Source organism: Malurus melanocephalus, unplaced genomic scaffold, assembly GCF_030028575.1.
Source record: "Malurus melanocephalus ecotype Western Australia unplaced genomic scaffold, MMel_1.1 scaffold_10, whole genome shotgun sequence".
Classification (NCBI taxonomy): Eukaryota; Metazoa; Chordata; class Aves; order Passeriformes; family Maluridae; genus Malurus; species Malurus melanocephalus.
In genome coordinates this window covers 2,425,576-2,446,922 of record NW_026623242.1, presented here as the reverse complement: position 1 = coordinate 2,446,922, position 21,347 = coordinate 2,425,576, and the positions used below count along the sequence as shown (strand labels likewise).

Here is a 21,347-nt window from a genome sequence, read left to right as displayed (position 1 = left end):
AAAGAAATATACAAATATAAAACTCTGAAAGCTGAGATACATGAAGAAAATGAAATAGTACTCCACAGGTAACTTACATTTTTAATCTCTTCAGTTTATGTGCCTTGTATCTGGTTTTTTAATGCATAGGGCACTCATGGCTCAAGCAGGTAATTGTCTTTTGATACCAAGTCCAATTCAACAGAGTGTTGGATGAAATCACCGAGAGGAAGGAAAGTGATCCCTCGTTTACTTACTGCACTTTTTATGCTACCACCATGTTCCCTGTCTCTCCAACTTGTCCATCTACAGASACAGTAGCTCACAAGGATTTTCTCACCTTTGTCCAAAAGGGGRATTTGTCTGCCCAGCACTATCAGAYCCACCTCAGCCAAGGGAAAACCAAAAAACTGRKAAGAAAGAGTCCTATATTGATCCTTTGCTACAGCTGGGGATGGATTGTGTGCCCAACACCTTCCTGGCTAGAATAATCCAGGTGCCTGTTATGCCATGATTTCATCTGAGGAGAAAAAAAACCCCTGTTTCTACCTCCTCAAAGGCCCACAGCAGCAATTTTTTTTTCTGTTTCTAATCCTGCCCAAGTGATTCTGCCCACTCCAGAATCACCTTTTTTGCAATCAGATCAAGTGTCTTTTACCAGGTGAGGAAAGGCTTCTGCTTCRCATCCTTCAAAGATAGAGGCACACTTGCCTTCAGCTTCTTTTCACACAGAGTTCATTCAGTGGCTCTAACAAGGCTGCCAGCACCACTGCTCCCACATAAGAGACCATCAATAACTGCATGGGTAAGTATTCTGCTAATGGCCTTTGGAGCGAAACCCTGTAACTCCTGCAGTCATCGGCCATAAAGATTACTTGAGTGAGTCACTATGAGGAAGGAGGAAATTTGGGGTTACAAGGTATTTGCTTTGAGAAGGCACCAGCGTGCTTTCCTGTCAGCTCTGCTGGCACTGATTTGCTGCAGGCAATTCTCCATCGACATATGAAGAGCGCTGGCAGGAGCTACCTCCTAATTATAAATACTTTAGTCAATCAAAATATAGCTCCTAAGCTACGTAAAGATCTCATTTATTCTCAAGAGCCTTACATGGACAAAACATGGAAATGCTGCACCCAGGAGGAGGGAAAAAGCTTTATTTAAAAGTGACAAAAAAATGAAAACTTCAGGATCCTGTTTGTGGTGTAACTTAAAGTAACTTAGGTACTTGTCAAAGCTAATTAAGACAGGCCATCTGCAGAAGCTTGTGATTTGAAACATTCCCCCGTGCCAACGGAACAGTGTGTTACAGCTTCCTCACATCCCACCCTGGCAGGTGCTAAGCTGCTCCGCCTGATGCTACCAGTCCCAGGGTAGGGAGCTACCCTCTTCTTCTGCAGCGAGAGCACTTGCCTAAGCATCACACTTTGGCTGTGCCATGCAGCAAAGGGCCGGGGAAATGCCCCCAGCCCCCACACTGTTAGGGACAGGAGCACCCCACGGGGAGTAGGGCCAGTGCCACCCCTGTACAGGTGCCCAGCTGAGCTCACACGGGTGGGCTGCAGACCCTGCTGGGTACCCTAGAGCAGCGACTTCACCTTGGAAGCACCACACCAGCTGCTCACTGCCTTTGGCAAGAAATTTGCACATGGAGCTGTAGGCAGTGATGGGGCAGCTCATGAGGAATGAGAGCTGCTGGTCCAGCCCAGCGCTGCACAGAGGTGAGTGCTCGCAGGACTGGGAGGAGTCTGTGGAGGAGCAGGTCCAGCAGGACACAACAGCCCRCAGGACTGACACCCAGGCAAGGAGCAGTGCGGCTCCCATGCAGTGTGCTGGGCCCTTGAGACACAAATGTTTAGCTTCTCCTTAGCAACGCTCCTCAGTGTTTTTGTCCATAAAATGCTCTTTGTACCTTGAGGAAGCCGGAAGTGCTGGAGGAGCGCCAGCCTCCCAGGGTAGCCAAAGGCACTGCCACCTGTGTGCAGCACAGACAGGGCCATCACTCGAGGGTTGTCCTGGGGAGAGCACTCTCTGCACAGACCTTCGGAAAACTTGCAAATCTTAAAGGTCATTTTGTGTCACAGTTGGATGAGACAAGTACTAGGTGCTTAGAAACCCATTTTTAATTCTAGCTTTGGACTTTACAAACTCCACCTCAGGATTTCTTTCTCAGCTGAAGTTTACAAACCCAGTCTAAGCACATGGACTCAGGCTTTAAYCCCAAAGGAATTATTTCAGTTGCTAAGCCTGGTAAGCTAGAAAACAGCTCATTCATTGATGAAGGTGCACTTCAGAAAATGTGACAGGACCACTTGCCATTGGGGTGACACTGGACCCCTGCTCACCAAGCACCCTCTGCCTCTAGCAAGAAAGCTGAGGTTCATTGKGCGCACCTTGATGGTTAAACTGAAGTATAGCAGACAAATGGCTTTGATTTGTGTGTAATGCAAAAATGTCGGACTTACACTGAAACTTCAAAGAGGCAAAGGGAAAATAAAGCTAATCCCCTTTTTTTGTTGTTTTTTGTAAAGCACTACAAAGAATGCCTGCAGAATTTGTTTTTTTTTTTTTTTCCAAAGGGTCATACATGTGTACACACATACTTATCTCTATATGTAGAAACACACATTCCTCAATTTTTGGTCTTGCTTATCCCTCAGGAACTGATATTAGAGTTGATCTCTATACCTAGATGGKTTGAGGAAAATATATTTGTAGTGTCTGCAAGAACCCACACAGATGAGGGAAAAGAGTAATTAAATGTGGAATTTTTACTGTCACACTGAAGCTGAAATAGAAATCTGAGWATTACGTCTTTATTCAGACCAATTTATTAAACTAAAGAGGTAGTCTTATATAAACAGTACAGTACTAGAAATCTGCTCAAAAGTCTTTATAAAACATTTGTCAGTTGCTTTTCTGTCTCATGGACATTTCCCTCCCGTACTATGTTCAATCAAGGATTAACAGTTTGCAGCAATGCTTTGCATTTAGACAGTCTTAAATGGACTTCATGGGTGCTACCATGTCAGGTCAGACTCTGAAGGAGAACTCTGGATTTCCCGGTGCCAATGTTAGTTATAAAGTAGTATTTCACTGTTTGCAGCTGCTTCACATGTTATCTTCAGGTACCTAAGCTATGCAAAGCCATGTACAGCTGGCAGATAACTGAACTACAGTAAAGGAATGAACAGTCTGCAGAACAGGGGAAACAGTTTACACTGTTAGCAGGAACTCCATATTTGCCACTTCCCAGGGTGTTACGCAGAGCTTCCAGTATAAGGAATTTCTCAACAAAGTCTTCCCTAGCTCCATCTATATCCCAAACTTCCTCAAAAAAGATGTCATGAACTTCCACTGTAGTCTCTTTTTCCCCCTCAAAGCGACGGACACAAGCCATTCATTCTGCAGCACCTGGCATTTCCACTGAACTTCATGCAGAAGTTAAACAAGGTTAACAGCTGGTGTGGACAGCACCTGGAGGTGAATGTGGATTCCCTGTCTTTGGAGCTTGGTAGCGAGCTAGACTTTCTGTTTGTTGTTGGAGAAAAGCTAAAGAAACATTGTTTTTGCAGTATTCCCCATCCCAAAGTGCTCAATAGTTGGCAGAAATCGAAGACTCACCCCAGCCAGAGGCTGGAAAGCACTTCTTAAAAACAAATGAACACTTAAATAAACAGCAGAAAAAATCAGAAAGAAAATTACACAAATAAACCCAGGTTCCAAGAGCAGCAGAGGATTTCTGCAAAGGAACACAAACCAGTTCTACCAGTGCCACTTTTACTCTGATATAGCATGTCTGATGGCTGGGACACATCTAGTGCCATGCACTCAAGAAAAAGACAAGGAATGTTCTTCCTCTCAGGAACGTTCTTCCTCTCGGGAACAATAAAACATAAGGCTATGCTAGCAGCATAACAGCACTATAAATCACATTTTGAAATGTATAATCATGTTTATAAAGTTCTAGCTACAGAAAATATTCTTTAATGTTATTCTTTTAATTATTAGCATAGAGTTTAAAATAGGTTTTCAAAAGAATGTTTTTCCACTGAAATAATAGTTGATCAATTGTTTAAGACACTGAGAAACATTTAAGGYCTTCCCATTCTCAATCTGATGCCGCTGAAATTCTTAAACCTTCACTGAATCCTGAAAGGATCATGCTTACCTGAAACTTGGCTCTATTTTTCTTACAAGTGCCTTTTTTCYCTCTCCATGCCAACTTCTGACCATAGGCAGCCCTATACATATACATTCCATTGTACCTTTTTCATTTCTTAAGTTCTGAGCAAGAGTAAAATTCCTGCTGGATCTTTCAATARGCAGATCTTTAAAAAATGGGACAAGACAGCCTTTTGAAGAAAAGCAGTAGCRTCTATAAATGAATAACACAATACCTGATCATCATTACACTTGCATTCTTTACTGGGTTTGCTGTAAAAAACAAGAGATGCACAGCTGATATCCAGCAGGAGACAGTCTTTTCACAAAAGGAAGCTCTGTAGAGATAACAGCAACTACAGACTGTCATTCAGGGTGGCATTCCAAGGGCCCCACTTCAGGGAGGGACCTGAGCTCTTAAAGACTAGGAAGGGAGCAATAGCAGAAGGCAACACGAATTCCCCACCAGCTACTGAGAGTCTCAGCAAATGGCACAGGCCAAAAGGCAACTTCCACACAACTGAATTCAAGTGAGATGGCTCTGATCCTTCTTCACATGAAAAAACAGATGAGACAAAAGAGTGCAAAAGTTAGCAAGASGATTAGACGGCTGGAGGGGATAGTGAGAAACAGATTAGAAGGGAAAGAAAGCCATACAAAAATTAAACTAACAAAACCCAAAACAAGGCCTTTGYCCTCAGAAAAACACGATCACAAACAAATATACCACAAAGATGTAATTTTTGGCTGATTGCTTGTTGGGGCTGTACACTGGATTTATTTATATTTAATATTGATTCAGTTTGTGCTCTAAAATCTCCCAACTATGCTGAGTACAACACTAAAAAAGTGTAATTAAAATCCCTTGATTTCACCCTGGGCTCACCTGAACCAGAAAGCTTTTCAGTGAAACTGCTCTGGGTGCACATGGACAYTACCAAGCAGAGAATGTGGCCACTCACTTAGAAGATACTTCTGCGCTTAATGGTGAAATTACTCTGGATGTATCTGTGAACAGAACTTAGCTGTCTAGCCTACCAGCTTTGTTTAGTATGTTCTAATTATCCTGGGACTTTACAAAGTCTGACAAGCTCTGAAAACTCTGATACAAATACCAATGCAGAAATCTGTGTCTTTTTAAAGCAGATTTAAGAAAAAGAACACACACTGTACCTGTCTCAATCAAATATTTCTTACAAAAYCAGATCTATTCTTATTTTTAAAAATCTTCCAAAAACAGCTAAAAAAATTTAGAACAGCCATACCCACAAAATTCCTGCCAAAGATATTTTCTCTCAAATATGGGGCAACTAAAAATAAAAACCATATTATTTTCTAAGTACTAAGAAGAACTTTAGAAACCTCAGGGCAAAAGCAGCCTTTGGGGAATATTCAAGGCTGTCAAGACATATAAAGCAGTAGAAGAGTCAGCCTCCAGCAACGGGTGATTACTATACACAGATAGCAGCAGGCAAGCTGGGGGACCAAAGCACTGCTGCCACTGACTGCAGCAGGCTAGAAGGCCATTCCACATTTAACAAATATCAGTATTCCAAGGGCTCTCTTAATGGCTACAAAAAAATCCGAAGTACAGTGGAGAGAATTAAAGTAGGACATAAAATTTTATTCTGAAATGATCTCTGGCCACAACAATAAAATGTAACAAATATTCACTAGAACAGTCTTAACTCCTGTCATCAGCTGTACAATACATACAGTATCATAGAACTGGCCACTAGGATTAAAACCCACTACAACATCTTTAATGTTAAGTGGCAACAGCAGCATCTCACAGAAAATTATACATAAATATATACATAGTCCACATTCAATCATTTTTCACATGTTTTCAGTACACACAGTTGCAGCATATTACAGTCACGTGTCTAAGTCATTGCCCAATAAAAACCCAAGCTACTGCTTAGACGCAATTGTAGCAGTTGAACTGAGTAATTACAATTGTAGCAGAGATGTACAAGCCCCTAGAAACAATAATTCACAAATGTTATTTTATTTAAATGCTACCATAGCATTACACTGGGCAATATTCTAATCTTTGCTGACTGTAGAAAGAGTTCTTTTCATATTTATCAAAAATATTACTGATGGAAAACAAAATTAACAAATGGAGAGCATTAAATAATGCACACCCTTTCCTAAAGATTTTAATATTGCCCGATGCTACTTATGTCTTTTAAGTGTTTTCAACATTCCCATGAAGTCATTTGTAACTCCAAACCACCCACCAAGTTAAAAGTGGCTTAAGTGCCTTGCACCCAAATTGTAAAAATCCCTGGCCACCTTTATAAGAGCCAGGCACATATAAAAGGAATGCACTTTGGTTCATACCAAATGCCCTGGGATTAAATCACTATAAAACTAAAGAGTTTGAGGTAAATTTTTACAAATACAGTTGATTTCTGGCTAGTGTCACTATAACAAAAAATTATTTAAAAAAAAATCAGTTTGATGTTAAAGTACAACCAATGAGGAAGGGCCATCTTTAACCCCTTAATGAGACTGTACTACAAGAACAGAGTGTCCTCTCCACCCTAGCAGTGTGATTGCCTTATTGTTTCTATTAAGGCCTCGATCATCTACAGGATGTTTTAAGAAAGGTATAGCACTTAAAAATAATTTMATCCCTACTAAGCAGTATTCCAAGGGTTAAAGAGGCCAAGATGCATTTGTAACAAAAGGCACATTGTTAACACCAAGGGCACAATCCATCCTCAATCCTTAATCTACACRTCTTGCATCACTCTCTTGTTCCAACACTTAAGTGGTAATGAACACACCAGTGGTGCAAGAAACTGAGCCAAGTGAGACTGCAACCAAAGACAACACTGTGCTGTTACTAAATCCGAAAATAGCTCAGACATCCCCAGACAATGGTAACATGTGAGACTAAGCACTGTTTCCAAGCCAACTTCTATCAGCCTAATTATCAGAGCCCTTAGATTAGAATCACATCAAAGCAAGAGGCAACATCCTTCTCCTCCTCCCCCCCCCCCCCCCCCCCCCCCTTTTTTTTACAGGTATAAATAAGTTACAATAAAATGCAGCTACACCACTTAAAAACCTTGATGCAACTGTTCCTTTAGTATAGAGGAAGTTCCACTGTATCTGGGTTAAAAAAATAGCTCTTCACACTATATTTTGGCCTTTAAGTTTCCGGTAGCATTTATGAAGAAGGTGGATCATAAATGCATTATTGGCATTAAGAACTGGTTACATRAGAAAGAAAATTTAGTGGTTGTAGCCCATTAATGACCCATGAACATCATGAATGTTTTCACCTTAAGCTACCATGAAAGGCAGGAACATGTATCAATGTCTGCTTTAAAAAATACTACGGGAGATGATTCTGCTTTCACCCTTAACATCAGCATCCCTATTTCCTGACTTGTGCAGGACGAGTTAAGGTAGAAAGGAGTGGTAAAGCCAAGCAGGTGGTGGAGGAAGTAAAGATTCCCTGTTACTGCAGAAAAATACATAGTATTGTATTCCCACAGTCATGACAGTCAGTTAATTTTACATTAAAATTAATATATCTCTTCTCCAGACTTAGAATTTACTGACCATAATTTACTGGATAGTCATATTCTAAAACCCACTTTTCTTAGAAGTATTATTATATTTCATTTTTAACATGATTTCATACATGTTTACATATTGCACTTACACATATTGTATAAAGTTGTTAACATTTAACACTAAATAATTTAATTTGACTAGAGGCAGGAAATTAWCTTTTCATTTTAACAAGTAAGAAAAATGGTTGATTGACAGTCTAATTTTTACATTTATCAATCAACAAATACCATCCTCTACTCAGAAATTATTGTGGAGCTTCTTTAGGTGTTGACTTTTTGGCAAGAAGTTCAGTGATATGCTTCCTGAGAATTCTGTAATTTTTTTCTTTATATCCCTCCCCCAGTCATACATTAAATTAAAAACAAAACACACCAACAGACAAAAATTAAGCTGTAAGTGGTAAATTAACAAGTATGAAGGAGAACTTAACCGGAAACTTTCTTGGCCTCTCAGGGGACTATGCTTTAAGTAATTTTCATAATTTGTASAAGTAACTCAGTAAAATCTGTGCATATAAATGTTGTATGTAAATAAAGTTACTGAGGTTTAATGCAATCCATTCTAGTATGTCTTGTTCTAACATCTATAAACCCTTCTACATTATGTTCTACTTTGTTTAAAATTCCCTTTTCATATGTTTTATACATCCAATGTAGACCACAGCTGTTGTACTTATTAAAATACTGATCTCAGATTTCAAACCGTTCCTGTTGAAAACATGCTACAACATGTGAATACCTCTCTCACAGTCTAGATACTATTCTTCAGTAAAGACCATCTTTCTTCCATGAATGCAGTTAAGAGTAAAAAAGAAAAACCAAGCATTAGCACACRCACACACGTGAACGAATCTACACATACCTAATCGTTCTTTCAAAGTTAATTTTCATCCACAAATGCCAAAGGTTAAATCAAATTCCAAGCACTTAGCTTTCCTTTGATAATTCTCCCTTATTAGCAAGTATCTAGGATGGTGTCTTCCAACTGAAAAGCTTTTCACTGAGGATCTTTCCTTCTACAGTTAAGCTGTCTAAGGTGAAGTACTCCTCTCCAGGAAGCAATGTAGTAACATCATGTTTGCCCCTACATGCAGATTTGATCTGAAGTGTAAATGCACCACAGAAGTTACAGTCACTCAAACATTGTCAGAAGAAATAAAAACAACCTTGAAATCCATGTAGTTTAACAGTCTGGAAGTTACAGTATAAAACTGACAGAAGGAGCACTTCTGCCTATGTGATTTTGGGAGACCAAGCTGCACATTAGAAAAAAACAGAAGAGGAAAGGAGAGAAAAAAAAGAAAAAAGGAAAAAAGAAAATCTGTGAATGCTCAATGTTACAGACGAAAACGAATTTCCAAACATTTTGCTTTACCAACTAATCAACTTTCAAATTTAGAGGAACAGACATGCTGCCATTTTCATGTTTTCCAAGACTACCTGCTCCCCTCACTCTATCACATGGCATGCAAGGTAGTAGTAATTTTAGCCCCAGTGTTCTTATTTTTTGCGTTGTATTTAAATGATCACCTTAATCAAAGTCCATTATTTTTAAATAGAGAAAGCATTCCATAGGAAATGACAGTATCATTAGTGATACCATGACTTTCTCTGGGCTGCCACATAAAAAATGACAATAGAACATACTATGGCTCCACTTTAAACTACAAGTTTCCAAGTGCTTAACTGTATTCTTTGAGTGTTCTCCCTGGAGTCCAGTCAGTCACAGATGTGAGTGTTCAGAGAATCAAGACCAAACCCATAAAATCCAAATGGTAGTCTTCCAAATTTACCCCAGGTTAAAACTAATACGAACCATGGAAGAGAAAGGTTAATACCTTTGATACCACGCTGCAATGCATGACAGTCATGTTGTAACCAGTGGCCTGCCACTGATGTTTATTACTGTGTCACACTAGTTACAGTAAGGCTAATTGTACTGTAGAAGACAAACATCTTAAAAAATAAGTATAAAAACTTAAAGCATTGTCCCCGTGTTTTTATAAAAACAAAATCAACATTTCTTACATTTAAAATGAGTGCTGAAAGATACAAATGAATAGATTTATTGAGCAAATAAAAATGCATATCTGAGCTAATTTTTCATACAAATAAGGCTCAGCCACTTTGTATCTCTCATATTAACAGCATTGGGTTTTTCAAACTCAGCTAACAAGTTTTGGCAACACTGTTCTTTGCTGAATATTCCCATTGGCATCTGTCATCTGTGCCAAATTAGTCCTCAGTTTTGATGCTGAGCCTGAAGTCGGAGGTAACTTGGAAATCGAAGTTATAGCACCAGTACTCTCTGTAATTCTCTTTGCTGAGGCCTTTTCCCCATTTGGAGGCTTTGGCAACCGTCTCCTTAGCCAGGGATGCCGCAAAGCCTGGCCAGGTGTCATACGAACAGCAGGATCCCATTCTAAACAYTGTTTTAAGAAGTCAAGGAAGAGGGGATCATCACATCCCTTTAATGCGTTACCCCATTCTCTGCTCTCTGGTGGGCCGCGCAGTTTTCCCCTCCGAGAGCGTCCACCATTAAGTATTACAGAGCCATCAGACAAGGTTGTGATGCTGCAATAGCGGGGATAACCCTTAGAGCTCACAAAGTTTTTCGCTCGCTTGGATGAATCTAGAAGTTTTGGAGAAGGCATGCCCAGTAGTTCAATCATACAAGCCAGCTGGTCTCCTTCATCTTCTCCAGGTAAAAGTGGATAACCGGTCAGAAGCTCTGCTAGAATACAGCCCAAGCTCCACATATCTATGGGCATCCCATAACGAGCACCAAGAATGACTTCAGGTGCACGATAAAACCGAGACTGAATGTAAGTGTAGACACGTTGATGCTCGTAACAACTTGAGCCAAAATCAATCACTTTAATACCACTTCTACCCTGTTGCTTCAACAGAATGTTCTCAGGTTTAAGGTCACAGTGAATGATTCTGTTTTTGTGCAAAGCATCCAAGCACTGTAAAATTGAGTGGGCAAACTTCCGAACCAAAGGTAGGCTAAAGCCCTGAAACTTGTTTTTCTTTATTAATTCATAAAGGTTCATGCTCAGCAACTCAAATGTCATGCAGATATGGCTGCGGAATGTGAAATTTTCCAACATGTGAATAACATTCATGTTGTTATCCTTATCTTGTTTCCGGAGATGTTCCAGGATCTTAATTTCTTCCGCAGCTTGGCGGTGGAAACGTTTTTCATTTCTCACCATTTTTAGTGCCACATGCTGATGCGTCTTGTGATCATAGGCCTTCACCACCTGTCCAAAGCTTCCTTTGCCTATAACTTTCAGGACTTCATATCTGTATGCAATATGATCATGGGGTACTTGTATGTAAGACCCTTGGTCATCATCATAGCCACAGTTGTTGGAACCACCAATCACACCTTGCCGCTTCTTTGCATTTGGACCCAAGAAGTATATTTCAGGGTAGCTAAAAATTTCATGATGCTCAAAAGCTGTTAATTTTTGCATGTATTGCTTCATTGCCTGCTCTGGTGTGATAACAGTGGCTTTTACCTTTCCTGTTCCATCTGTAGATTTTAAAGAGCTGGAGCTCCCTTGTCGCCTGTGGGCACTCTCTGACTGCCTGTCCTGAACCACTGGCAATCCAGATTTGCCTAGCGTAAGTCCATTTGGCTGCGTTGTCAGAACCGTTCTCTTGTTACTATTATCTTCAAAGAGCTGCTGAACCTGGATTTGTCCATGGCTACCAACATGTAGGTGCTCATTCATTGTGTGCTTAGTGCCTCCAACCTAAAATTGAAAATAAATATATACCCAGTTAACAAGAAAGACATGAACTCCACGCTTCAACATTTACTCTGCAACCCTCCATTCTGCTTAAATCACCTCAAAATGAAGTGCTTTCTTAGAAGTCGATTGTTTACAGATAATCTAAAAAATACAGCACATATACTGTGATACTGCTGGATGCTATTGAATTTCCTGATTCTTGTTTCTCAATTGCTATTTTCATGACTCTCCAAAATGTCTGCAACAAGGCAATCACAAATGTACTGCCATGAGAAGCTAACAACTTCTCCAAGGAATCTTCAGGGCAGCAGTCCTGTAACATCAAGGAGCATGCTTTGAGGCACATCAGACTTTACAGACAATAGCAGCAGTTTTACAGATGGTGGAGATGAATATTTAAGGCCTGCTAGAACCTACATGGCTAAGGCTTTCCTTGTCACTTGTTCTCAGAAATCAAGATTTTAACTTGTTCCTAAATTTGCTGTATATGAAAAGTTACAGATGTATTTTTAAGCAACGAGACATGTGCTGTGACATGCACAAGAAGGAAAAGAACCCACATGTTTCTGAAGTTCAAAAATGTAACTTACTGCTTGCAACTGAGACACTCACGATTCAGCAAAACATTCCAATCAATGAAGAATAAGCATCTCCTCTAGCCCTTTCCCATACCAGTTTAAAAATAACTTTTAACCAAAATGAGATTTTGGGCCTTAAGCAGACTTGAGTAGAAAGAAAATCTTTGCCTTGAAGAACATACCAGTAACTTTATTTTATAGGAATGGGRAAAAAAAATTAATTGATTTTAGAAATTACATTGTTCTTGACAGTGTTTGGAATGGGAATAAACAGCAGCATTCAGCATTTAAGCAAACAAACAGCAAAATACTGGGGTGTAAAAACAACTATTGTTCTAAACCTGTTATTTTTAAGAAGAAAAAAGAAATTTATAAGCATACTTGCCACTAAAATATCTGTCCTTAGAATTCATCATTGGCTCTAAAGCAGAGGATAATTAGTTTGTCTTCTGCCTGGTCTTACACAAATGTGKGAAGAATTCCCCTGCTGTCTCTCCAGCTGATTCACCAGTGTTAATATTTATGTCAAATTACTAATGAAAAGTTCACTGATACTGTCAGACAGATGATCAAGCCAGGGTTGTGAGCACTTTTCATCTGAACTGTATTTTTTGTAGGCAGCTAAGGATAACACATTCCCTGTTCACTTAAGGCTGCTGAAATGAAATCTGAAAATGACAGTTGCGTGCTGTGATATGAGGCAATGAAATCTGTGCTGCAACAGCAGAAGTGCTTTCTAATGAGAAAACCCAGAYACACAAGGCAGACTCGAGCATCCTTTGCGCTTCTCTTAAGGCATCAATCTGATACGGCAGAAGCATGTTTTTGTAAATTCAGTAACTTGTTCCCAAAGACTTGCCAGCTAGACACCAGCTTCACCTTTGGACAGYATTTTGAAATTTGCAGCTCTGAAACTCACATAATATAAGAACAAGGGCTCTCAGGACTGCTTCTGCCAAGTTCACTGCTCTTTTGATTCCATTTCAACTCATGTTGAATAACTGGTTCATTCATCATTGCAGTTTGACTGTATGCTTGTTTACAGAGAAATTTAGGCTCACACGATCAAATTTAACCAATCTTATGGAAAGCATTACCACACAATCACAATTCAGAGCAAAGATGTTGTAACATTTAAGCCCAGTGAAGATATACAGGAAATCAACAAAAACTCCCTTTTACCTTGATGTCTCAAAAACATCAGAAATGAAACCATTGGGACTTAATAAGCTTCTCATGCCAACAGGCAATTCCTTCAGGTCAAGTTTGAGGCACGCTGCAGTAGCAGTTTCCTGAAGGTTGCCCTGATCCTCTATATAAACAGCAGTTACTGCAAAGAAAAAGTAAGTGGCCCCAAGAGCTGCTAAACCATCCATTTCAGAAGAACCAGATCTAGTTATTAAAAAGAGTCRTAAGATCAGCACATGCAGCACAGCAGAACTGTGCAAGAAAGGCATACTGAAGCAGCATAGTAAACATGCAATTCCAGAGACTCAAGCTAGGAAACTCCAGGCACAAAAACTTCTTCTCCAACACTAGTTAACAACAAAGTAGAACATATCCAGACAAACTGGGAGTAGACAATACTAATGTAGACAATGAGAAAAAAGAGTATCACTGAGAAAACATCTTTTTTTAACCAAGTACTCATTGCCACAGCTCACATCTTGAATTTTATTTTGCTCGAGTCATCTGTTTTCACAGCTAACTATCTTCCACCCTTCCTAAGCACTGCTTGCTTCAGTATATGTACTGAGAAGTTCTTCAGGGCTGGGAAAAAACTCCATRTATTTATTCCCTCTCAACAGGGACTAAAACTATCTTCTTTCTAAAAGCATGCTTGTGAACACGTTCTAAAAACCATGTAGCTCTGCTTCTTGCATCTTCAGCCAGATTCATGGTTTCTCTTGCTGCTGACAGGTTGGCTTTTTTGTTCGAGCAGCAGAATGAAATCACTAGCATTATTCCRACTTCAACCCAAAGTGACTGGTTTTGCCAGTTTCAGTCAGCTGCTGCTTGGGAATGCAAATGCAGATGCGATGGTAGCGATGGTTTTCTTTGTGGAACAAAAACCACCACATTATCACAGGCTCTATTCCAAAAGCTGTGTGGGAGAATAGAGCCCACTCTTCTTTCAAAAAAAAGCCCGACAGGAGTTTTAGAGCTATCAGACACAACACAACCACAAAGTCAATATGAAAAACAGATTTACCTCATCTCAGAGTACTGCCTGCACAAGTATCACTGTGTAGTCCTCTATTTCCAACCTGCATAAGGGTTGGATTTGCACCAGTTCTTTGCTCTGCCTATCTACTTCTGGCTACTGGGTCTCTGAGATTGCTGTCAAGTTCAGGCTTGCACTGCTCATGAGCTCCACAGGCTTCACCAGCAACACCATGAGTTCCTGAATCCCAACTAATGAGCTTGGGAAGCCACAGAAGACTAACCTTCCTAGCCCAGTACCAAACTGTTCTTGGCATGCAGAAGCTCCATCAGCCTTTCAAGTGAAACCACRAACCTGAGACGTCTGTAACATGTCTCCATTTTGCTTCTGCAAATTCTAGAACCAATAACCTACACAACCRATCACCTGCACGCACTTATGAGGCTCACTTACTACATATTGCATTGYCTGCGTTCAAATCTACCCACACCTTGTAAGACTTACACTTTTTTGTAGCACACATGATAAAAAAACTCACTGTTGTAAGTCTGTAAAATGCATTGAAATAACAGATGAGCTTGAACTCATCTTCCTGGATCTTCTAGCATCATCAATTACATAACAGCAAATGTTACAACGGGGTGTTTCTTTCCTCCCTCAGTAGTTTCTCACAACTTCAAAATCACCATTAAGATTTCACTGTTTCACTTTTACTTTGATATGTTTAGTTCATGAAGTTGATGACTATGCTGAACACATTCAYATAATCTTTGAAGTAGATACACCAACCAAAACAAAATAAGACTACCGCTTAAACTACAATCAATAAATAAATAAAAAAGCAACAAAACTTTAATTTGGGGGTGGTATTATTTGCATTTGTTTTGTTTTGCCCTCACAAATGGATTTAGGAACTGAAGCAGAACAATAAGGTACTGTACTTAGGCTACAGACCTGTAATAACACAGAAGTAGCATAAAGATGAGTCTATCCAGCTAACAAGAAAGCAAACCCATTTAAAATTCCTTTGCAGTAACACTCACCCAATGCATTGGTGTGAAGATCTTCCTACAAGACTAGGATTATAGGATTGAACCCCACAGGAGCACATATCCTCAACTTTATCTCCCAAAAGTATCAAGATATTATGTAATCGTATCATATTTCATCTTTGTAACAGTTCACGTGATTATTAGCACCCCATAAAACTATTTAAGACAGACACATGATTCAGCTATATTATGATCATTTTATTTTGAGCAAAACCACAGAAAAAAGATTTTGCTGTCAATCAGAATATAAAAAGGTTTTAAAATGAATTTTAATAATAAAGCAATCATGATGGTCTGCTGAAATACTGCATAGGAATAAGATGTCATTATCTGCTTCTGCTATTACTTTGCACAGATGAGGACAAAGGGAGAAACAATGTTCTAAAGTAGTAACTTAATTAAAGAATAATTGTTACACTATATACTCCTTTTTTTACAGCATTTCTGGGCGTGCCAGTTTCAGCCCTACTATTTCYAACACTACAGGCATATGGTATCAGGTGTAGCATGCTTCACTGCCTTTTTTGTTGACTACAAAACAAAAGCCTGGGCAAATGCACAAATGGTCTTCTTTCTCCTTGATTAACTAAYTCGGCAGCATTCCCCTGTTCAGAACTAAAAATACTTGCTAATTAGTACAATGATAATAATGCTGGATTATCCCTAATGGTTTTATTGTTAGTATGGCTTTTATACACCAAAAAAGACTAAGCCCTTGAGGTTGTGGCCCAACAAGARTGGTAGAAAGAACATACCATTTGGCTTTTTGCTCTTGTTGTAGCTGGTCTATATAAGCTTATTTTTTGAAATGTTAAAGTTAACTTTTTTACTAAAATATTTTCACAGACTGAACTATGCTTCAAGAGTGATACTGCCTCTTAAATTTTTTCATCCTTTTAGGAGTGCAGTGAGTTTGAATACTTCTGGGATACCCTGCATTTATTACATGTGATGAAACCCAGAAGGACAGTCAATGCACACTTGGATAAGCTGAACTATACACATGTGAGATGTGCCCAAAAGTACTGCAGTCCCCACAGCATTACAGTCACCATCTGCTGGATCCCAAATTTCACAGCCCACCCCCATAATCCTTGGAAGTTAAGAAAGCTTCACATTCCCCCTAGATACAAATTTAATATAGACAAAAAATATGTAAAAAAACCCCCTAAATATAGTAAAATCCAGGTCATGACTGCATAGTTATTTCCACTCAAATGTGATAGCATTTCTATGGCAATTTAAGACATGAAAACACCACAACAGGAAAGTATTTGTTTTGGTTTTACCTGCTTTAAAGCAGATGATCACAGCAAAAATTGTCAACATGTGACCTACCAGATGTTCATATTAACAGAGTCCAGGAATTTCTGTTCCATTAGAATTTAAGTCAATTAAAAAAGTTAAGTTAAAAAAATCAAGATTAAGACTGAATGACTGAAGCAAAAGTATATGAATAAGCTTTCAACCCTGGTGGCAACAGAAAATAGACTTGMTGTACTGAAATCTTAGAAAGGGCTTGAAGAAGGGAGGGCCCTGAATCATGCATTGTAAATGGGTTGTTGTTACAGTACTAGACAGCAGGATAAAAACACCAATACTGCTATACTGCAAGAGAATCAGGAACAATGCAAAATGCAGGGACACATGCCAAGTTGGAAAGGAGATGGATGGAGGCAAAGACAGAGACGAGTCTGAGAGAGAGACGCAGGTTGAGATTTATACAAGCAGAGCAGCAGGCAAGCAAGAYAATCTCTACTGCAGTATGTCAAGTGCATGTAAGAACAGCATAACAAAATAAGAGAGAGTGAATGGAAAAAGGTTTCAAACATCAAGGCAAGAACTTTAGGCTTCAAAAGAGAAACCAATGACTTTGGAGAGGAAAATGAAGAGGACAAGGGGTTGGAAATAGGTTCATGCTTTCCACCACACAGCAAAAAAAGACAGGCAGGGATGGAAGCAGACACAAATAAGCCTAGGATGAAGCCACATTTAAGAAAAAAAAAAAAAAAAAACCAAAAAAACAACAAAACCTTTCCCTGGTACAACACACRACCCCGCCTGCTTAGCAACAAAGGCTGCTGTGCTTGCAAAGACTGTCGCCAAAACCTCTGTCCTGTTTTATGAAGCTTGTGTAAAACAGCATCTTCCCCCATTCCACCCCTGCTATTTATAATCTCCCAAACAGTGAAATTTCACTTCAAAGTAGGAGACCACAGTTTCACCAGAGGCTGGATCACACAAGCAAGGAATATGACAGGTATTGGATTTCTTCTCTGTCTGAATTAAAGGTAAAAACCTTTAGCTTAAACAAAACGTAACTTCAGTTTCAGTTCCTCCCACAGCTAGTATGCATACCATGCACACTTACATCCAAACACCAGCAGTTCACCCACTAAAGCACACAACACCTTCTGAAAGTTTGAAACACAAACAGAAATACTCTATTTTTAGCTGCTACAGAAGTCACATAGATATAACAGAGATGAAAAGAGGATAAGCAAACGAACACAAAGGAAAACAATTTAAGAAAACTGAAAGGATCCATTTCAAATAGGTCTGATTGAGGRAAGTGGTGGGATGCAAAACCAATGTTTTCAATCTGTCAGTGTCAGCTGAGGTCAGTAGGCCTAAGTTTACAGCAAGATCACAGAACAGACACCGCCCCCTTTTTTTTCAGGTTAAAATCCAGTATTCTGATGTCATATCTGATCCTTACCACAAAAATTTATGTTAGCCAACCACTAAACAACCACCTACAAAATCCAGCAAGGCAGTCTGAAATACTTCTGCAACAGCACCCAAGGCTAAATAAAAACCGTAGAGTAGGCTCTTTATCACAAACGAAAGGAAGAATTTGGAACAGTCAGAATCTAGAAGGACAGGACGTATAGCCATATAATGCTTGATCATCCCTGAGTGCTTCCATGAGCACACATATATATGTGCTACATATAAACATATGTATACACATACACAGTCATATAAAAATACTTGAAACACAACAACGTAAAACTTCAACATCCCTTGAATGCTTTTCTAAAGACTTCATATTTACATACATATCTATATATGTGCACACACTGACTGTATCTAATACACATAAACAAAAAATCTCAGTATAAAAATACCAAAATTCTATACTTCTAAAATTAGTAAGTAGTCCCAGATAAATAGCTGGACTACCATGCTTTCACAAATCCTAAATTAAGTCTGCGTTGTTACATGTGAGCCCCTCATATTTGTGAACCCTACTGTAAAAGCACTTGCATGATTGATGCTCAGGCTGCTTGTACTATATTCCTTCTTTTATTATTTTATTAAAAAAAAAAAAACAAACAAAAAAAGAAAACCCTGAGCTGTTGCCTCAATTCTAAAATCAATCAGCACTTAACTGGTGTACAAATATGAAGAAACTGGGCTTTTATACTAACAAACAATTCAGATATATACCCTAGCTACATAAATATACAATGAAATTGATCTCAAGTAAGCAGCTCCACCCTGAATTTACAGAATAGTCATAATTCTTTTTGAGAATATCCTACATATACTGATCATTTTTTAATTTCAGMCGATTCTTTCTATAAATGGATTTGAATAAGACATTTTACCCCTGAAGCTACACGGAAAGTCACTGAAACACTAATATTCAAATGCACAGTTTCACCTTCCACTAGCCCATAATCACATTACCATTTAAAGCTCTGCCATATGTTTATAAAGATAGTAGTATGTGAGCATCCACAAATAACTCATTATTTCTATGAAAAGTATGCCATCAGTGCCTTTCAGGGTTAGTATGAAATCTTTCMGAATTTAAAAGGAAATGTATGCAATAAAAATTTCAGATATTTAGTGTTAACATGACAGTATAGAGACCCCTCTCTCTACTCTGTCATGCCTTCAGGACAGAGACGCCTTCTCTTACCCATATATAGTGGCATACTTGGGAAGTTTCATTCCTAGCAGATTAACTAGGAGTGGGAGATAAGGTGAGATATCACAGAACCAGAAAATAACATCCTCTTCATGCCATCAGCCATTATTTCTTTATRGGTAAACTACTGCAGCAATAAAGGCAGATTCATCCAATCATTGTTCCTGAGCACAGCAATAGCTATTTCTAGGGAAGACTRCGATCAGCCTGAGCTAATATGACACGTAAAGGGAAGAGCTGCCTTCGCTTCTCACCACAGTTCAAATGACACTTTAATCACAGTGACCAACCTCATCTCAAAAAATGCATTTAGCACAATAACTCCGCTATGCGTGTGTCAAAGATGAAATTTGTCCCTGAAAATGAGACACAAAACCAGACTGAAGGGGGGTGCTGGGAAGGGAGAAGGCAGTGTGCGCAGTTACAGGGTCCCAGCATCACAACAAGCATGCACATTTCATCGGAGCCTGCAGAAATACAATGCACCTTGCTTCAGCACCATTCGCCTCRGGGGACCCATGCGCGCTCTGTCCCGCCACCGGGGAAACTCGGCGAGCGGCGCCGAGAGACCCCGGGGCCGGACCCCCTTCCCCGCATCCCGCCCAACCCTCCCCGTGCCCGGGCTCACCGTGTGGGAAGCGTTGCTGGCCCTGAGCGGCGGCAATGCGAGGGGCGACGGCGCGCCGGTCCCAGCTCCTGCCCGGGAGACCCCGGATCCGGTGCCCGGGGAAGACGGCAGCGGGCGGCCGCTGTCCCCTGCCCTGCCTGCGGAGAGCAGAGGGGTGAGCGCGGCGGGCAGCGGCGGCCCCYGGGGTAGCGAGGCCGTCGGGGTGGCGGTGGCCCCAGCGCTCGGCCGGCACTGCCGCCCGTCTTGCTTCGGGCAGAAGCCATTAAAAGCTAATCACCGCCGCGGCGCACACACGCACCGATCCGGCTAATAGCGCGGGCGGGCCGTGCTCGCCCGGCTAAACCCTTCATCCGAGATTAACCCGCCACCGGCAGGCGCCTAACCGGGAGAACGAGCCGGCTCTGCTCCGCGCACGCCTCGGGGCTGGACGGCTGCCCGCGCCCCCCGCCTCCCCCCGAGCCGTCTGGCCCGGAGAAATCCCGGCGCCGCCGGGGACTCGCCACGAGTTCACAAGTCTGCCGCGGGAAGCGGCGGCGAGCACCGCTGCCCCTTGTCAAACGCAGCCGCTCCGGCATTCGCGGCGATCCCCGTTTCTCCGTGGGTCGTTTCCCTGCCGTGATTTCTGCCGGCCCCTCTCAMCCCGCCCCACTCCCCAGAGGCGAACTCGCCATCCCGCACAACAGCGGCTCGCCGGAGACCAGCGCGCAGCCCCCGACGGGCCCCCGGACCGGGCTGCCGCGGGGGAAGGGCGGATCATTGTTCGACACACACGGCACCTCTGGGGCGGCAGCCGCGGGGCGCCCGAGCCCTCCCCGCCTCCGTCCCCCTCTGCCGGGCCTCCGCAGCCCGGCCCAGCGGTGGCGATCGCGGCGGCCCCGCTCGCTCTCCTTACCGGCTGGGTAGGCAGCACCAGCGGCGGCGCTAGCTGAGGGTTTTCTGGTTAACATGGCCGCTGGAGAGGAGGGAGAGGAAAAGGCATGTCAGGGTGGCTCTCCTCCGCTGCTCCTCGGCCTCTCCGGGCGGCGTCTGCCTCTCTTCTCCGATCAGCTACACCCAGACCCGAACACGTCCTGCGCTGCATCCCCCTGGCCCCGGGCCGGCCGGACAGAGCCTCCAACGGCCCGCCGTCGCCTCCCGCCGCAGCCGCAGCAGCAGCAGCAGCCGCCGCGCCGCCGCCGCAGCCCCCGGCCCAAGCTCATCACCTCCCCCGCCCCCGCCCCGGTCGCCCCGGTCCCCTCGCACGGAGGAGGGGGCAGCAGCAGGCGGCCGGACAGGACCCTCCTCCTCGCGCGGCGGAGCGGGGACAAACAGCGCACAGGCTCGGCAGTCCCCGCCCCGTCGGCCGCGTGCCCTCCTTCCGTCCCTCCCCGCCGCTCCCTCCCGTTCCCTACCGCTCCGCCGCCGCGGAGGCGGCGAGGCCTGCGGCTCCCCTCGGGCGCCGCACGTCCACCCGCCCGCTCGCCCGCACAACGGCCGAGCCGAGCG

At 41.9% G+C, this 21,347-nt stretch overlaps 1 protein-coding gene across 2 annotated transcripts; it reads right to left on the bottom strand.

The window, feature by feature from the left end:
- Positions 1-1,709: 1,709 nt before the first annotated feature.
- DYRK2 (dual specificity tyrosine phosphorylation regulated kinase 2) lies at positions 1,710-21,056 on the bottom strand. 2 transcript variants are annotated; one of them, XM_057377374.1, is made up of 3 exons: positions 20,755-21,056; positions 19,863-19,999; positions 1,711-11,500 (listed from the first exon to the last, which is right to left on the bottom strand). In XM_057377374.1, the coding sequence occupies exons 1-3, from the start codon at positions 20,807-20,809 to the stop codon at positions 9,902-9,904; spliced, it is 1,791 nt and encodes a 596-aa protein (XP_057233357.1). In that variant the 5' UTR covers positions 20,810-21,056; the 3' UTR covers positions 1,711-9,901. The 2 variants fall into 2 exon arrangements, with proteins under 2 accessions (XP_057233366.1, XP_057233357.1); XM_057377383.1 differs by lacking the exon at positions 19,863-19,999 and having other exon boundaries at positions 1,710-11,500; positions 20,755-20,817.
- Between the last annotated feature and the right edge of the window lie 291 nt (positions 21,057-21,347).